Raw genomic sequence first — 20,394 nt, forward strand, 5'->3', positions numbered from 1 at the left:
CTGCTCAGTAGATGGCCTCATATCAGAGCAGATAAGCATGGGTCATTATTGGAATAAGACATCAGCTCCTCAGAGAACAACTTTAGAATGAAAGAAACGTATAGAAGGCATATCAAGGATCTATCCAGAAAATACTGGGTAATTATTATGACTCTTTTCCAAGCACTCTCATGCTGACTGCTCAGAGGATGTTTGCTTGGCATGGTGGAGTGTGGAAAAGAGCCAGGATGATTAGGTTAATCTCTCTGTGGTTTATGACTTCCCACAGTAAGCCCCACCTCCCCCTTTTTTGCTCTGGATGGAAAAGACCCACCCATTTTAATATGATGGTCCCTGGCCTCCTGTAGTGTGACCAATGGTAGATATTCTTCAACCTTTTAAATTGACCCATGATTAGACATTGGAATCTGTGTTTTGAAAGTGTAGGGTTGTCTGTTCCACAAACCAAATGCCCTCAAGGACTACTGGGTTTTTACTTCACCTCATCAATCTCCCATTTTCCTCCTTATCCCAAATTGAAAATTCTAGTTCTCAGAAGCATCAACATAATTGCATTCATTATTTGCTTCATTCCATTGGCACCAACATAGTTCATCATTTGCTTAAATCCATGCATTACATGCAACAGTTTCAAAATAAAAGTACCAGTACTACCATCAAAAATGCGATTACTGCTGAAAATTGTTTTTTAGTTTGTTGTGTCTTTAGGATATATCCCCCTAGGGTTATATAGTCAAATTACTGTTCTAAAGTTACTGGGAATAATTATTCTGTATGGTTAGGCCACAAAGGAAACTGGATAAATATATATGGTCATTTTGATTTTTATGGATTACATTTTAGAGATTAATTTGTTTTATAATTATTTAAAATATTTACATGATTCCAAGTCAAACCTATAAAACAAGAAGTATTTGAAGTTTCTAGCATCTACCTCTGTGCTATCCATGCTATTCTTTCCTTCTCCCATAGGTATTTTTAAATTTTATAGTTTATTATTCCATTAAAAATAATATTACATATACATATATTCATATATTTCCATCCTCAGAGAAAGAAGAGCATATTATATACTTTTATTCTCCATGCTTTTTTTCTTAATATATGCTTGTGAATAGTAAAATAATTTTTATTCCTTTATAACTTTATTGAGATACAGTTTACATACTGTATAATTCACCCATTTAAAATTTACAATTCAATGGTTTTTAGCATCACAGAGTTGTGCAATCATTACACAATCAATTTTAGAACATTTTTATCACCCCCAAAATAAACCCCAAAACCATTAGCAGTCACTTCTCATTTCCTCCAAATCCTACCAAAGACCAAACTATCTCTATAAATTTGCCTATCATGGACATTTCATGATAGGCATTTCATGATATGACCCATCATGAAATGTGGTCCTTCGTGACTGGCTTATTTTACTTAGTGTAAAGTTTTTAAAGTTCATCCATGATGTGGCATGTATCTGTACATACTTTATTCCTTTTTGTTACTGAATAATATCCCATTGTATGGATATATCACGTTTTGTTTTTCTATTCACCAGTTGATGAGCATTTGGGTTGTCTCTACTTTTTTGGCTATTATGAATAATGCTGGTAGGAGCATTCTTGTACAAGTTTTTGTTTCAAAATAAGTTTTCATTTCTCTTGAGTATACTCCTAGGAGTGCAGTTGTTGGTTCCTATGATAATTCTGTGTTTTACATTTTAAGGAAATGCCAGACTGCTTTCCAAAACAGCTGTACCATTTTACATTCCCACCAACAGTGTATGAAGGTTCTGATTTATCCACATTCTTAGCAACACTTGTTATTATCTGTCTTTTTTATTATAGCTGTCCTAGTGAATATGCTTATTCCTGTTCACAGACATACTGCATTGAGTGGGTATACCACAGTTTATTCAACCAATCCCCATTAATGGACATTTGGGTTGTTGCCATTTTTGTGCTATTACACATCATACTTAAATAAATAGCTTTTTGTTTATGTCTTTGCAATTTTTTACCAGCGTATCTTTGGGATATAGTCTCAGAAGTGAGATTGCTACATCAAACGATAAATGTAGATGTAAGTTTGCTAAGTATTGCCTAATTCCTCTTCATGGGGGTTTTAGCATTTTACATTCCTATCTGCAGTGTATGAGAGCACCTGTTTCCTTACAGCCTCACCGATAGAGTATGTTGTCAAACTTGAAGATTTTTGCCATCCTTGTAGATGAGAAATGGTATCTTATGATAGTTTTAATTTTTTTAATCTTACCATAAACAAGGTTGAGCATCTTTTCACATGAGTAACAGTCATTTTAATTCTTTTTCTCTGAATTGTCCCTTCCTATCTATACCTATTTTTCTATAGGGTTGTAGGCCTTTTTTTTCTAGTTTTAGAAACTCTTTATATATCAGGAATATTTACTCTTTATCTAGCTTATAAGTGTAACATTTTCCCCAGTTTAGTATTTGCCTTTTTACTTTGTTTATGGTATTATTTTGCCATGGGAAAGTTCTTCATTTTTAGGAAATCAAATTTATTAATTTTTTCACTTATCATTTCAGGTTTCAAGTCATATTTTGGAATGTTTTTCCCTCTTGAAAGTTCTAGAGAAATTTACTCAAGTTTCCTTTTTGGAATTCTGTGATTTAATTTTTGTAATTAAATCTTTGATCTGTTTAGAATTTTTCTTTGGTGTATGGTATTTATTGTATATGGCTGTCCAATTATCCAGTTGTTCCAATACCAGTTGGTAAAAAGTCCATTTTTCTCCTGTGGATTTGAGAGTCCTCCTTTGTTTTAGTTAAATTTTTTAAATGCTATTGGATCTACTTCTAGATTTTCTGTTCTGTTGACCTGTCTGCTTATGTACCCATATTAACTGTTTTAATTATAGAAACTTTATCATCAAGTTCTAATATCTAATAAAAGTAGCCATTTTCATCCCCAGTTGTTTTACTTTTTTAGGGTTTTCCTTACAATTCTTTTTTTAAAAATAAATTTATTTATTTTTGGCTGCATTGGGTCTTCGTTGCTACACACAGGCTTTCTCTGGTTGCAGCGAGTGGGGGCTACTCTTCGTTGCGGTGCGTGGGCTTCTCATTGTGGTGGCTTCTCTTGTTGCGGAGCATGGGCTCTAGGCGCGTGGGCTTCAGTAGTTGTGGCATGTGGGCTCAGTAGTTGTGGCATGTGGGCTCAGTAGTTGTGGCTTGCAGGCTCTAGAGCGCAGGCTCAGTAGTTGTGGTGCACAGGCTTAGTTGCTCCACAGAATGTGGGATCTTCCCGGACCAGGGCTTGAACCTGTGTCCCCTGCATTGGCAGGCAGATTCTTAACCACTGCGCCACCAGGGAAATCCCTTACAATTCTTATTTGTATGTTCTTCCAAATAACTTTTATTATCAATTTGTCTATCTCTAGAAAAAAATCATACTTTAAAAATTATTAGGGTTGCTTTGTATTTATCAATTACCTTAGAACTTACATCTTTACAATATTGAGTCTTCCTATCTAAGAACATGGTATGTCTCTCCATTTGTTCAAGTTTATTTTTGTATCTTTCAGGAGTGTTGAATAGCTTTCCTCATAAAATTTTGGAAATTCTCTTGTTAAACTTATGCTTACATATTTAATTTTGGTTTTTGCTTTTATAAATGAGGGCTTTCTCTTTCCAAATGTTTTCTGACTGATTTGTCTATGAAAGCTATTGATTTATTTCCTGTAGATTCTTTTGATTTTTTAGGTACATAATCATATACTATGAAAATTCCAATTTTTCCTTTCAGATTCTTGTGCTTCTAATTGCTTTCTCTTGTCTAATGGTGTGTGCAAATACCTTCAGCACAGTATTAAATTGTAGTGGAGGTGCTGGGCATTTTTACCTTGTTTCAGACTTTGGCGGGATATACGCTCATATGTCTCTGTTAAATAAGATTCTGGTTTGGGCTGAGGTTTATATTTATTTATTTTATCATGTTGAGGAAGCATACCATCAATTCCTATACAATTCTGGTACTCTAATCATTACTTCTCTTTTTTTTTGGCTGAAACAGTTCTATAGAGGGAAACATTCCTTCAGCATCTGTCTTTTTTCATTTTTTAAACAGAGAGGACAATAGAGTTTTTTAAAGGGTTTAGACTAAAGATTTCCCCCTTCTTGTCAAATTTGTTTGAATAAAATATTTGTACTATTTCACTTGAGAAGACAGTTTAGCTAATGTTTTTCTTAAACCAGTACAGCCATGGTTCATTTAAGGAAATCCCCCATGAGTTGCTAACTAATATAAAATGCTGCCATTATGGCTAAGAGCAGCCATCTGGATTGTGTAAACGTTTGCATAATTCTGGTGAGTCAGATGTTTGATTTTGAACCTGCATTTTTTTTATTAGATTGCCCCAAATATAATAAATGTTTTAACATTTTATTTTAAAAGTATGGATATTGAATTTCGATAAGAAGACCTGTGTTGTAGTTTTGAGAATAAAGCATTCTTGTTTTCTTCCAATGAAAGGAAACTGACCATGCAGAAAAACAGTAGGCCTAGTGTTAGCTTCTGTACTTACCTAGAAGGTATTTTCGTTAGCATTTGAGTGTTACTTAACAAGATTTTAATATTTTTATTGCTATCGCATTTCTGTTTCTCTTCTGATACGTCCTATATTTTCAGTGCTTTTGTCTTCCATAATGTTTTTAGGTTGCTATTTAATATATGTTGCAGGGAATTCTCTGGTGGTACAGTGGTAGGACTCGGCGCTTTCACCACGGGTGCCCAGGTTCAATCCCTGTTCGGGACACTAAGATCCTGTAAGCTGCACAGTGCAGCCAAAAATGTATATACATGTATTTTATTTATATATATATATATATATATATATATATGTACAATGCATACTCATACTAAATATATAACTGGTGATAGTAGGTAGTAGGGCAAGGGGTATTATTGTCAGGAGAAGTCAACCTGATATTGAAAATTTAGCTCAGTAAAATCTAAAAAATACTTAATTTCACAAGATAATAGAAAGTTGATTGTATATCTTATTTTACATTCATATTTAATGCTCAATTAGGCATCCATCATTTCTCGTAAAAAAGAAGCCAAAGCTGAGGAACTTCAGGAGGCAAAGGAGAAGTTAGCCAACCTAGAGAGAGAAGTGTCAGCGAAGACAAATCAGACTCGTGAATTTGATGGCACCGAGGTTTTGAAGGGAGATGAAGTAAGTTGAGGTGTCTAATGGGACAAGGGTATGAGTATTGTTTTTGTTTGAAACCATTAATTTTTTTTACTTTTTATTTTGACTGTCAATAATGAGAAGTTAATTTATTTGATGAAGCCTATTTATTTAAAACTGAAAGCTCTTTGCAGTAGTATTGAGATATTCTTGATATATAATGATGGAGATTTTAGTGATTTTTATGAGATAATGTTCCAGATTTTCACTTTTTAATTAGGTGGATTTATATTGGATTTATTTATTATAAGTATTAAGTTATAAAGGTGAAACCAAATGAGTAGAAACTGACAGATAAGACAAATATTCATATTTTTTGATAAATATAATTCTGTAAAGGGCTGAGAAAGTATCACTAAGTTACTTTGTCAGTAATGTGTAGTTGGCCAGTGGGACTGGCACCATTAAAATGACTTCATTGTAAATGCTTACAAATTTTAAAAATATAATTATGTCTTACATTGCTATCTACTTTACATTTTGAACAATGCTTTAACAGCTCTTATTTCACTTATCCTTCTGTCAGACTCATGAGATTAGTAGGACAAGTAATATTGTCATTTATAGACAAAATATAATCCCCATCTCCTTTTCATAAAGGAGCTCTTTTGCTCTTTCTTAGCTCAAGAAAGAGTGAATGACTGAAGCAAAATATCTTGCCTTTAGCTCAGTGCTTTTTTTTTTTTAACAAATCAAGTGATAGGTCATATTTTATTTTATTTTATTTTATTTTATTTTATTTTATTTATTTATTTTTTTGCGGTACGTGGGCCTCTCACTGCTGCGGCCTCTCCTGTTGCAGAGCACAGGCTCCGGACGCGCAGGCCCAGCGGCCATGGCCCATGGGCCCAGCTGCTCCACGGCCCGTGGGATCCTCCCGGACCGGGGCACGAACCCGCATCCCCTGCATTGGCAGGTGGACTCTCAACCATTGTGCCACCAGGGAAGCCCGATAGGTCATATTTTAATTCCTAAACATTGCCTCACTTTACCACCTCTAACAGCTTTTTTATTTTATATTAGGTACTAGCCTTCAGCAAAAGCTACTTTGAAAAGCTGCTCAGGTCCAAACTTCATTTTTGGCTTTGAAAAGTTATTGAATTCATACCGTTACAAATTGGCAATGAACCTTAACTATGCCAAACACAAATGAATTGTTTCCACAGCACCACTTTCTCTGGTGCTTCTGATTGTAGCCTCCCAGTATGCCTTGATTGAAAAATTCCTTTGGCTTTCATAGAAAGGAATGAAATTGGGTCATTTGTAGAGACCTGGTTGGATCTAGAGACTGTCATACAGAGTGAAGTAAGGCAGAAGGAGAAAAACAAATATTGTATATTAACGCATATATGTGGAACCTAGAAAAATGGTACAGATGAACCGGTTTGCAGGGCAGAAATTGAGACACAGATGTAGAGAACAAACGTATGGACACCAAGGGGGGAAAGTGGCGGGGGAGGGCGTGGTGGGTGGTGGTGGTGGGATGAATTGGGAGATTGGGATTGACATATATACACGAATATGTATAAAATAGATAACTAATAAGAACCTGCAGTACAAAAAAAAATTCCTTTGGCTTTTAACATCCACTTCCAGATTGCTTTAAGACATGGGAGTGTTTTAAATGACACTTGGAAGCCAACAGAGTGTGCTTTGTGATATCCTTGCTATCCAGGAAAAAAATATTAATAATGCAGCAGTTTCGCTTTATAAGAGAACATGCTATCTCCTAGCATTTTAATTTTTTCTTAGGAAAATGCTGCCCATTTGACCAGAAATACCAATTGCTATGGCCATGTTTGGCATGAATAGTGCTTATAATTCAGTATTAGATATTCCCTCTCTGCAAATGTGATGGAAAAGAACCTAGTGCCAAGCTATTAGCTTTTATCTTTGACGAATTATGGTGAATAGGAAAAGTATCTGATGACAGAAAAAGACACATTTTTTTAAAGGGGAAAAAGATAACTTTCGATATGATGAGGCCAACTTAATTTTTAAACAATGTTTGGTCAGAAACTAGAACAAATCAAGTAAATCATTTGGCAGTCACCTAAAAGAACAGAAGGTATTGGGGAACATTAAGCCCAATTTTATAAAGAACAAATCTTGGTAGACCAATTTTGTTTTCTACTCTGATAAAGTGGTAGACCATATGGACAAAAGGGAGAAAGTTTGTTATACTTAAAATTATATAATATAGCTGGACTTCACTGAGGTTTCATTTGGTATTGCATGGTAATTACCAAAAAATCATGTTCTTTACCACCAGTCTGTTAATGCAGTTGGTGAGAGGGTATCAAGAAATGGTAGCACGGTGTTTGAAAAGAATATTATGCCCAGAGTCACAAATAGGAGAATGAGGAAAGGGAGGGGTACCCTTTATTGAGCAATTTTTATATAAGGCTCTCTGCTAGATGATTGGCAAACATATATTTCTCTTCTTCTTATAAGAGATATTATTGTTATTTCCGTTTTACAATTAGTTGAAACTCAGGAAAAGTATAGATTTACACAACTAATAAGTGGCCAGGCAGGATCCAGGTCTCTCTCACATGTTCCTATTGACCTTAAGCAAATGACTTCTCCATCTGTGAAATGGGAGAAGTTGCTCTTCATTGTCGTTAGGAAGAACACATGAAATAATGGATGTCCAAGCTTCTGAGAAATTCAGAGGTTAAGTCAACATATAACATTTGGCATCTGAAAATAATCATTCCTGTGGGCCCCATGTTACTGCATGTGGGAGAAGCAGGATAGTGGAATAACTAAGAGCGTGGTCTCTAGAACTTGGTTTGAGTGCAGATCCTGGCTTTGTCAGCCTATTAGTGGGGTGGCTTTGGCCAGGTTCCTTAACCTCTTTGTATTCACCTGTAAAATGTGACAGTTATTAGTATATACCGCCTAGAATTATTATTGTGTGGATTAAATGAGTTAATACCTGTTAAGTGCTTAGAATAGCACCAGGCACATACTAAGTGCTCAATAAGTATTAAGCTCTTAATATTTTTATGTATTTATTTACCTGGATGAAGAATTTGAAAGTAGGTAATACAGTTTACAGCTTAAAAATTGATATTAGTATTTTCCAGATTGGGAGCAATTCAGTAGAAATAAGTATGAAATAGAGATAAAATAAATTGCACAGATTCAAGATGTGATGAGATAGCACTGAGTCATTTTAGCTGCCGTTCACCAAGCAATACCTGTGTGCTCAATCTTGAGCACTTTAAAAACATATCCTTGGGACTTCCCTGGTGGCACAGTGGTTAAGAATCTGCCTGCCAATGCAGGGGACACGGGTTCGAGCCCTGGTCCAGGAAGATCCCACAAGCCGTGGAGCACCTAAGCCCGTGCGCCACAACTACTGAGCCTGCGCTCTAGAGCCTGTTAGCCACAACTACTGAGCCCACGTACCACAACTACTGAAACCCACGTGCCTAGTGCCCATGCTCCGCAACAAGAGAAGCCACCGCAATGAGAAGCCCGCACAACGCAATGAAGAGTAGCCCCCGCTTACCACAACTAGAGAAAGCCCGCACACAGCAACGAAGACCCAACGCAGCCAAAAATAAATAAATACAATAAATAAATTTATTTTTTAAAAAACCCATATCCTTGGCCTTTGTCACCTTCTGAGATGACCCACACTCTGGAGTGTGTTTCTAAGTAAATCGGCTTCTTACCTAAAAAATAAAAATAAAAACAAAAACAGGGCTTCCCTGGTGGCGCAGTGGTTGAGAGTCCACCTGCCGATGCAGGGGACACGGGTTCGTGCCCTGGTCCGGGAAGATCCCACATGCCGCGGAGCGGCCAGGCCCGTGAGCCATGGCGGCTGAGCCTGCGTGTCCGGAGCCTGTGCGTCTGGAGCCTGTGCTCCGCAACGGGAGAGGCCACAACAGTGAGAGGCCCGCGTATTGCAAAAAAATAAATAAATAAAATAAATAAAATAAAATAAAAACAAAAACATATCCTTGGTGCTGGTTGCACAAGTTGCTGGTGCTGTGAATGCATTTAATGCCACAGAACTGTACACTTAAAAATAGTTAAAATGGTAAGTTTTACATTAAGTATATTTAACTACTACAATAAAACACACATACAACACATGCTAATTCATCCTCTCAAAAAGCCTATGAGGTAAATATTATCTCCATTTTATTATTGAGGAAATAGGCTTAGAGAAATTTAAGTAACTTGCCTGAAGTCACACAGTGAGTTGCAGAGCAAGGATTTGAATCCAAATCTGAATGCCTCAGCAGCTGTGCTCCTAAGTGAATGCTGAGCTATTCTTCAAGACACTATTAGAATGAGTTAATTTTAAGATTCATATTTGACTCTAAATAGGACCACATTGTAGACAGTCATTAACTGGAAACAAAAGCTTGCTAGAAACTTCATTCCTTGATTATCCATATGTAGATGTTTGATTAATCTTTTCTTGGAAAAATTTAGGAATGTGACTGTAAGGATAAATGTAACAAATACTATACATATAGTAATTTCTATTCCTTTGTCATTTTCTCTTTAGAGGTGTGCATTTTGAAGTACATTTTGATGCTTCCTACTGCCATTAAAGTACAATATTCCAGATGTTACATTTTGTCTAAGAATTTTAGTTCTTCTGATTGCAGATGACAAGTGCTATGGGCATTTGTTCTTTAGTACTAGACTTTTTCATTTGTGTTCCCTTGATTTTTCTTATTAAAAAAGATGAAGAGTCTAAAAATACTTCTTGCTTTTCTTATACTTTGGTTATCACTTTAATACTGTATTTTCATTGTATTGCCTTGTAGGCAATATACAGGAATAAGCACAGCAAAATCTTATTCTGCCAGACTTCTGACATAGGTAGGAATTTCTCAAACAGTTGAAATTATCTTCTTAGTGATGGAGATTTTCTTGCCAGTCTAGTCTATCTTGATTTCTTTCTCTTTAAACAAGTATTTGGTAGGTGATAAAAAGGTTAAGTTTAGAGACTACAGTTTCTGACATAACTGAAAATTTATAATAATGAATATCTAATTCTCCTTTATATCATGAAGTTTTCTGTATTGGATTTAAATACATAATAAAGTATAAGTCTCATGGAACTGATATTCTCAAAGAATTTTGACTGCCTTCATCTCTGAGAGGAATCACCCCAAAATGCTATGGAACTTTGATCCTGACCTATTTATTATTCTTATCAATAACTTAGATTAATAATAATAAGTAATGTTTATTATGTAATTACAATGTGCCAGATACCATAATAGGTTTATTATATACATTATCTCATTTATTTCATTGAGGTATATGAGATAGATATGATTATTATTACTAGTTTTTACAAATAAGGAAACTACGGCACACAGAGGACTTATGCTAACTTATCCAAGGTCACATTGCTAGTAATTAGTGGTACCATGATGTGAATTGCAGTAGTCTGGCTCCAGAACCCTTAATAATTTTCACATGACATGACAGGAAGCTAGAAGGAATAGTCAATCTGAGATGATAGAATTGTGATTCAGAATCATCTTGGTAGTTAAAAGCATTGTGCTTAAGCAAACAAAATGTCATTAATGGGATTATAAATAATAATGTCATAGAATCTGAGTTTTATCTGCTGCTCAGAAATCATCCAATAATAATGCAGCTTTAAAAAACAAAATGTTGGGAATTCCATGGCACTCCAGTGGTTAGGACTCGACGCTTTCACTGCCCGGGCCCAGGGTTCAATCCCTGGTCAGGGAACTAAAATCCCATAAGCTGCGTGGCTGACCAAAAAAAAAAAAAATTTTTTTTAATTATACTCTATTAATAAAAATATAATATCCCATTTACGTGAAATTATGCCTGGAATATTATTTTACATTTTTGGCTTCATGTTTTAAGAAAGACATAGTCAAGTCAGAGTCTAGATGAAGGTGACTAAAACAAATGAAAAGTCTGGAAACATTCACAGAATGAATTAATTATGAATTAGCTGAGAACAAAACACTAAAGAAAAACATAACAGAACTGCATTTTAATGTCACAAGGATTATGGAAAGGATGGTGTGCAGAAAAGAGTTAACATAGCAAGCCTGAAACTGCTATTCTTAGAAAAACTTGCTTGCAGGATTGGCCTTTGGCTGGCATCTGGGAGCTTGGATTTTAGAATTCCCACCATTCCTTGATAAGAATGGCTCACGGGCCTAAACTGTATGTACAGAGTGTGGTTTATGTTGAACACCTGCTTTCCTCCTTGGAGTCTGGAATTTTGGTATGGACTAGGCAGAGTATGCCTACGTGACCAGCCCCTAGTAAAAACCCTGGGCGCTGAGTCTCTAATGAGCTTCCCTGGTTGGCAGCCTTTTACACGTATTGTTACAACTTGTTGTTGGAGGAATTAAGGGAGAAGACTCTTGGAAGCTTGCCCCTGGTTTCCTCCTGACTTCACCCCATGTGCCTTTTCCTTTTGCTGGTTTTGCTTTGTACGTTTTCACTGTAATAAAGCATAGCCAAGAATATGACTTTATGCTGAGTCCTGTGGGTTCTCCTAGCAAATCATTGAACCTGGGGGTGGTCTTGGGGACCCCTGATACAGATGGATTAGTATTATTCTTGGTTTTGGATGGAATGTTCTTTCTGAATCTATTAAATTCGTCTGGTCTAATGTGTCATTAAGGCCAGTGTTTCCTTATTGATTTTCTGTCTAGATGATCTGTCTATTGATGTAGGTGGGTATTAAAGTCCCCTACTGTTATCATGTTACTGTCAGGTTCTCCCTTTATGTTTGTTAATATTAGCTTTGTGTATTTAGGTGCTCCTATCTTGAATGCATCTATGATTGTTATATCTCCTTTTTGGATTGATCCCTTTACTATTATGTAATGTCCTTCTTCATCTCTTGCTGTAGTCTTTGTTTTAAAATCTATTGTGTCTGATATTAATATTACTACCTCAGCTTACTTTTTGTTTCCATTTGCATGGAATACCTTTTTCCATCCCCAAATCAAACTGAATTCAACAATACATTAAAAGAATCACACACCATGATCAAGTAGGATTTATTCCAGGGTATAAAAAATAATAATAATAAAATAAAATAGGATAATATTTTAAAATTCAGATTATACAAGTAATATCTGAATACATTTTCATGGTCTGAAAAGCAAACAATACACATAAAACAAAAGTCCTTATTGATTACCTCCTATCCCCATTCCCAGTCCCTTAGACCCTTTTCCAAAGAGAAACCGCTGCCACCAGTTTTGTAAACCCTTTCAGTCCTTTCTCTGGAGATAGATACAGATATAGATAATACCATTTTGTGAGTTTTAAAAAATATGAATGGTATTATACTGTGTGTATCGTGCAACTTGCTTTTTATAACACGTCATAGAGATTTTTCCATGTCAGTAAATGAAGAGGCTATTCTCTAGAGGTTAAGAGGATCAGCTCTGAAGCCAGAACACCTATGTGCAGATCTCACCTCTGCCACCTATTAGATGTTCAACCTAACAGTTAATTACAGCAGTCACCTAACTGCTCTGTGCCTCAGTTTCCTTATCTATAAAGTGGAGATAATAACAGTACTCACCTCATGTGGTGGTTGTGAGGACTAAATGAGTTAATACAACTTAGCAGTATACAACAGTGGCTGGCTTATAGGAAGCACTTCATAAATGCTACCTACAGTTATAATAATAATTATTATCATGTACTTTAAAAATTTTAATTGCTACATTGTGTTCTATAGAATGTATGTACAATTTCTTTATTCCATCCAAGGGCGTACAAGAGCATCTGTTTCCTCTGTTATTTAAAACAGCACTTGATCCTCAGCCCTTTAATTTTTTGTCATTCTGACAGTATTTCATTTTTTTTTTTTTTTTTTTTTTTTTTTTCCTTGCGTTATGCGGGCCTCTCACTGTTGTGGCCTCTCCCATTTGCGGAGCACAGGCTCCGGACGCGCAGGCTCAGCGGCCATGGCTCACGGGCCCAGCCGCTCCGCGGCACGTGGGATCTTCCCGAAACGGGGCACGAACCCGCGTCTCCTGCATCGGCAGGCGGACTCTCAAGCACTGCGCCACCAGGGAAGCCCTGACAGTATTTCATTTTAATTTTCATTTTTCTTGATTAAGATTGAAGATCTGTCCACATACATGTTTGGTCACTTATATTTCTTCTGTTGTTTGCCCTTTTATTGTCTTTCTTCATTTTTTCTAATGGATTGAATGTATTTTCTTTTTTTTAATTATTTTTGTGGTACAAGTCACATAATATAAAACATACTATTTTAACCATATTTAACTGTACAGTTCAGTGGCACAAAGTATGCTCACATTTTTGTACTAATTGAATGTTTTTCCTTATCTGTTTCTCATATTTTTACCTATATTCTGGATTAATCTGGGTAATTGTTTTCTTCTAGTCTGTCATTTGTCTCTTAGCTTTGTATACGCTGGTTTTGTCACACAGACGGTTTTCTTCCCTGTTTTTTCCAAACAGCCTTATTGAGATATAATTAACATACAATAAACTGCATATATTTAAAGTACAAGTTGTTTCTGTTGTTCCATGCTATGATAACTGGGGGCTACTGTATTAAATGGCAAATTTATGTTTCTGGTTAGGTATTTAAAAATAACTTTATACAATAAAATAAACAATTATGGTTAGGAGGAAGACTTACGTATAAATAATTTTTTCTTATCAACTGAAGTACCAAGACATTTTAAATATTATCAATTTTCTAATGAAAAATTATGTATCTAGATTAGATTATACAGTTCTATTCAGGTTTTCTACACATTTACCAAGTGTCTTTTACATGCCAACTATTAAGTAAATGGTGGTGAGAAAGAGATATGGTCCTGCCATCACAGAGCTTAATGGTTTCTTAGGGGAGTCAGAAATTTAACAAGTGATCTTAAGTGAGCTGTATGTTAGAACACACATTAACGGAGTGGTATGGGAATACATTTCAGGGTTATGCGGTGTGAGCTGGGAAAATAGTAACATGGTATGATTCGTGGGAGACATGCTACTTCAGCTCCTTCTGTTATCTTAAAATCATACTGATCACAGCAACCTTTTATTGACAACTCAGAGTCATAATTATGAACATTAACTATTATACTACATGCTATAACACTGTTTTTCTATCTCCCCTCACACTGAATCCTGCATAAAGCAAGATATTTCTATGTAAACTTTTTTTTTTTTTTTTTTAGGGGGGTACGCGGGCCTCTCACTGCTGTGGCCCCTCCCGCTGCGGAGCACAGGCTCCGACGCGCAGGCTCAGCGGCCATGGCTCACGGGCCCAGCCGCTCCGCGGCATGCGGGATCTTCCCGGACCGGGGCACGAACCCATGTCCCCTGCATCGGCAGGCGGACTCTCAACCACTGCGCCACCAGGGAAGCCCATATGTAAACATTTTTATAACACTTCAAATTATGGAAAACTAAGGTCACTTAATATTAAAATTCTGTCCCAAAATATGAAGCTATCATAGCATGGAACAACAGCAACAATTTGTACTTTAAATACTTGCAGTTTATTGTATGTTAATTATATCTCAATAAATCTGGGGAAAAAAGGGAAGAAAACCCTCTGTGTGACAAAACACAGCACATGGTAAATATGATTTTTACCCATTCATAGGCAACAATCTGAGCCTGATGATTTTGTCTCACTTAGGGAAGAGCAAAGAATAGAAGCTCTACTGCTTGTAGTAGTGCTGCATAGCTACTGGTCTTTACCGTTTTCATCACCTTGGTACCTCTGAATCTCTGCATTAATTATTTGAAAAGCAAAACAAAAAATTAGCCCCAATGATGTAGTGCTCATACCCTTCTCAGAGCTGTGATTGAAATGAATGCATGCCTTTTGAGTCTGAAATTTTTTATAGCAACAAATGAACCTTTGGTTAAGGTTCCATTGTCATTTCATGCATTGAAAGGTCACTCCTGGTTTATGGTGTACGGGTTTAGAGTTCGTTATGTTTTCTTCCCAAACCTTACAAGAAGCTCAGCTGTTTTGCAGTTAATGGCTACTTTTAAAATGTGCTTGATCAAATAATATGAATAAGCAGCTTAAGAAAGAGCCAACCAATTCATTCTACAGCTACTGACAGAAATCCTAGAGCTAAATTGCAAAGATTATGAAATCTTTAAATACTTCAAAGAGAAGCACAATGAAGATAAGGGGATCCTGGCAAGATTAGCTGCAGCTGTCAGATTCTGAAAAATTAGGAATCAAATTTTGACACTTGTAATTGAATCATCCACCCTTCTAAGTGAGCCCAGGCAAACCTGTGATATTTTTAGAGCCTTTCAAATCACATTACACTCTTTAGAGTTCATAGCAGGACCTAAGGCCCCTAAAATTTCCCAGGAGATGGAACAAAACAGAATCAAATAAATTTGGTTCAATTCACTGTAATAGAAGTAGGGTGTTATATATGCAGTTTAGGTAATCCCACAATGTTAACCCAAAACATGAAAACTTTTCATAGAAATTTTTTTTGAGAGTTAACTGCTTGGACAGCAGTTGAAAACCCCATTAGAGATATAGTAACAGCTGTGTGGTGGTGATTTGATTTATAACAGAAGCAGGGAGACCTTGGATGGTATGATTACCTGTGTTTCCCAGATGGATGTTCCTGTACCACAAGTTTCTATTAAGACAGATTTCTACTAGCATATATCATATTGCTTATTATAGACTCTCTCAAGAGAATCAGCAGTTAACTATCCACTACCATATGTGGGTAATTGCATTGTTTATGCTTGGCTTTGTGAGATTTTCTAATTTAAAGTTGAAAACATAGTACTAACAGGTTGGAAAAAGGTTTGAGTAGTGTTTGTATGTCTATATATATTGCACTTGTCATGATGGGTGATTTGAAAAGACTAACATTTTAGCAGAAAACAAAAGTTGCTTTAAAACATTTTTCACGCCTTAAAACAAATAGCAACTCTGAGACGAGACTTCCGGAAGTCCAAATGTTTTATGACATGAAGCATGACTTAAAAGATGGCCTTTTCAGGTTTTCTGCAAGTCTGAATTCAGACAAAATAGAAACACTGACAAATGGGCAAAAAAAATTATGGCCATTTGAGCATATTCGTTCTACTCTTGAACAGTTGGTGTTATCCATTTCATACCTAACTCTCTTGGGCCTATTTCTGCAGTTTTCTGTGCTTAAAAATCATTTGATGAAATACCTGACAAAGATGTGATTCAGTTAATAAGTGGAAAATAGCATGAATAGTGGACTAACAGGATTTGAGGACAGAAGTATTCATTCTATTCCAGTTTTTCTAACTTTCTGAACTTTGATGAGTTGTATTAATTTCTCTATAGGTTTCTTCCCTGTAAAAGGGGGAATAGTATTTTTAAAAAATGGTTCTTTGTGGTTCTGGACAATATAAAGTACTTATTGTATAAAGTCTTCACAGCTAATTACTGTGAAAATAGTTTCACACCAGATATTGAGTTGGAAATTTGCAACAGGAGCAGAGATTCTTGTTTCCACATAAATATCCAGAATGATGTCTGGAATCCAGTAATACTTTTGAGTTCCAGATAAGCTTGAAAAGCATTTGTAAATGGTTACATACTTAGGGAAATAAGCTGCCTTGTCCTTTTAAAAAGCCTGCCTAGATCATTACTATTAAAGGTTCTAAAACATATTAAATGGGTAAAGGAGAAAGAAGATCTGTCAAATACCATTTTGATCACAGAGGAGCTGAGTCTGTAAAATTGGTTCTGAAGTCAGAAGCTAGCACTATTAAAACATTAATCTTACTGATCTCAGCATCTAAAATGATGGCTGCTCTTTCATAAATGACAAATTTAGATTACAAATGTGTATTGGACCAAATGATTAGTAATAACTGCTATAATGGGCCTTCCTGCACAATGGCAATCTTTATAGTTCACTTTCATGACAGATTTGCTTGATTGGCCTGCTATAGTGCACTACTGAAAACTTTTTCCTTAATATTCCAAGGATTTATTGCTTATCTCCTATGCCAGAGTTCCTTTAAAATATTTTTTTAACTTAAATATTTAAGAAATAAATCTCAAAGAATTCACTCATAACCCTACCTGCCCAACACAACAGCTATTTTTATTTCTTCATTCTCTCCCAATCTTGGTTCATAGACATACATACAAACATTTTACATAGTTGTACTCAGAGTATGTAGATTTGTAGTTTCTTGCAGTAGTGACTGTTCTGTTTTAGTTCTAAAGAGCATTGTGTCACACCTAGACCTTTACTCTTCTGTTTGTTCTAATTACTTGACATTTCCTTGTTTCTTAGTATTTAGAAGGAACAGTAAATTATCTCATTTTCTAGGTACTTTTTAACTGTGTTCAAACAAAATGACAGATATTATTAATCATTATCCATTATTCAGTTTTTATAGAACTTTAGTACATTTTATCGATCTTATTTAAAAACCTCCCCAAGGTCACTTTAAGTGGTGGGGTCAGGATTTGAAATCATGTTTCTCTGACAACACAGCCCGTTGGTCTCAACAACTCTCTGAACTGCTTCTGTGACCCTATTGTACTGCTCCTAGGACCTTTAATGATTAATTTATAAATTTGTGAATTTTTGCTCAGATAAGTTATTATTACACAGAATTATGAGTAAATTTAATTTTTAATACCCTAAGTCTATTCAAAATAAAATCTATCAGCTGTTAGGTTTTTGTTGGTGATGGGCTTTTTTGGGGGTGGATTGTTCTTTTAATCATAATTGTTTAGATTAATACAAATATGTAGTTTAAAAAGTAAGACGGGGGGCTTCCCTGGTGGTGCAGTGGTTAAGAATCCGCCTGCCAATGCAGGGGACACGGGTTCGAGCCCTGGTTCTGGAAGATCCCACATGCCGTGGAGCAACTAAGCCCATGCACCACAACTACTGAGCCTGCACTCTAGAGCCCGCAAGCCACAACTCCTGAGCCCATGCACCACAACCACTGAAGCCTGCGTGCCTAGAGCCCGTGCTCCGCAACAAGAGAAGCCACAGCAATGAGAAGCCCGTGTATTGCGAGGAAGAGTAGCCCCCGCTTCCTGCAACTAGAGAAACCCCGTGCGCAGCAACGAAGACCCAATGCAGCCAAAAATAAATAAATAAAATAAATAAATTTATGAAAAAAAAAAGTAAAACGGTATCAATATTCTTATGTATGTCTCCCAGTGACTATGAGCAAGGGTTTTTCCAGGGTAGTGTTCCGTTTCTTACCTTTTTTCGCAATATGACACTTAAAGAAAATGGTTATTGTTTAGCATACTGAGGTAAAAGGATAAGGCTGCTTATAGCTGATGATGAGTGGCTTTGGAGTTCTTTATAATATCTTGCACATCTTGGCACACCCATAATATTTGTGCCACATGAGTATACTGGAGCATACCCCATTCAGGATGAACTGCTCTGGAATAGTGCTTCTCAAAGTGTGGTCTGAAGACCAGTTCTAGTCTACAAACTGTTAAGTTACTAATCCACAACCATATAAATTAAGAGGAAGCATTTAGAAACGTTTATAGTAATTTGATATTGTATAGACATTTTTGTTATTTTATAAAAGAAGTATCCAGTCCACAAATGGTTAGAAACTTTTAAAAACTTGTCCATCACCATAGCTAAGTGTGAGAAACGCTGCTGTCTGTGGGAGTAGAGTTGATGGGGCATGGGGTGAACACAGGTCAACTTTAGTAGGTATGCCAAGTTGTCTTCCAATCTATTGTCCTAAATTATGTATCCCTCTCTCTCAGTGGTGTATAGGTGTTTTACTTCCTCCACATCTTCAACAACACTTAGTATTGAAGGACTTTTAAATTTTGTTAATTGGGTGGGTATTACAATGGTATCTTATTGTGGTTTTAATTTGCATTACTAATTTGATTACAGATGAGGTCAAACGTCTTTTAATATGCTTTATTGGCCATTTTGGATTTTCTTTTCTATGAAGTGACTATTCAAGTATTTTATCCATTTTTCTGTTGGATTATTTGCCTTTCTCTCATTGATTTGTAGGTTTAATTTATGTATTTTTGGATACAAATTCTTTATTGGATTAATGTGTTGTAAATATATTCTCCCAACTTGTGACTTACATTCTTAATATCTTAATATATATTTTGATGAACAAAAGTTCTCAATTTTAGCAAAGTCAAGTTTATCAACATCTGTTTTCAGTTTGTGCTTTTTTTGTGTTTTATTTAATAAATCCTTTACTATCTCAATAATCATAGTAATATTTTCCTATATTCTAGAGTTTTCATTCTGTCTTTCACATATAAGTCTGTAATCCAGTTGGAATTGATTTTTATGCGTTATGAAGTAAGGGGTCCAATGATTGAATATTCTATTCTTTTTTTAAATTGAAGTATAGTTGTTAGTCTCAGTGTTAGTTTCAGTTGTACAGCAAAGTGATTCAGTTATATATATTTTTTTCAGATTCTTTTCCATTATAGGTTATTACAAGATATTAAATACATTTCCCTGTGCTATACAGTAAATCCATGTTATCTATTTTATATATAGTGGTGTGTACCTGTTAATTCCATAGTCCTAATTTACCATGCCCCCTTCCCCTTCAGTAATCGTAAGTTTTCTGTCTACGAGTCTGTTTCTATTTTGTGAATGAGTTCATTTGTATCATATTTTAGATTCCACATGTAAGTGATATCATATGATATTTGTCTTTCTCTTTCTGACTTACTTCACTTAGTATGATAATCTCTAGGTCCATTTGTTGCTGCAAATGGTAGTATTTCATTCTTTGATATTCATAGTATTTCATTCTATGGCTGAGTAATATTCCATCATGTATATATACCACATCTTCTTTATCCATTAATCTGTTGATGGACGCTTAGGTTGCGTCCATGTCTTGGCTATTGTAAATACTGCTGCTATGAACAGTGGGTTGCATGTGTCTTTTTGTTAAATTTTATTTATTAATTTTTGGCTGCATTGGGTCTTCGTTGCTGTGTGTGGGCCCCCTCTAGCTGCAGAGAGCGGGGGAGCTACTCTTTGTTTCAGTGTGGGCCTCTCACTGCGGTGGCCTCTCCTGTTGTGGAGCACGGGCTCTAGGTGCGTGGGCTCAGCAGTTGTGGCTTGTGGGCTCTAGAGCACAGGCTCAGTAGTTGTGGCACACGGGCCTAGCTG

General features: G+C 35.9%; 1 protein-coding gene across 1 annotated transcript in view; it reads left to right on the forward strand.

Moving 5' to 3' along the window:
* IFT81 (intraflagellar transport 81) overlaps positions 1-20,394 on the forward strand; it is an 84,847-nt gene that overhangs the window by 22,716 nt on the left and 41,737 nt on the right. The window contains exon 11 of the mRNA XM_007448720.1: positions 5,069-5,215. Within this exon, the coding sequence (XP_007448782.1) occupies positions 5,069-5,215 (147 nt within the window). The remainder of the gene's footprint in view (positions 1-5,068; positions 5,216-20,394) is intronic.

This window comes from Lipotes vexillifer, unplaced genomic scaffold, assembly GCF_000442215.2.
Source record: "Lipotes vexillifer unplaced genomic scaffold, Lipotes_vexillifer_v1.1 scaffold21, whole genome shotgun sequence".
Taxonomy (NCBI): domain Eukaryota; kingdom Metazoa; phylum Chordata; class Mammalia; order Artiodactyla; family Lipotidae; genus Lipotes; species Lipotes vexillifer.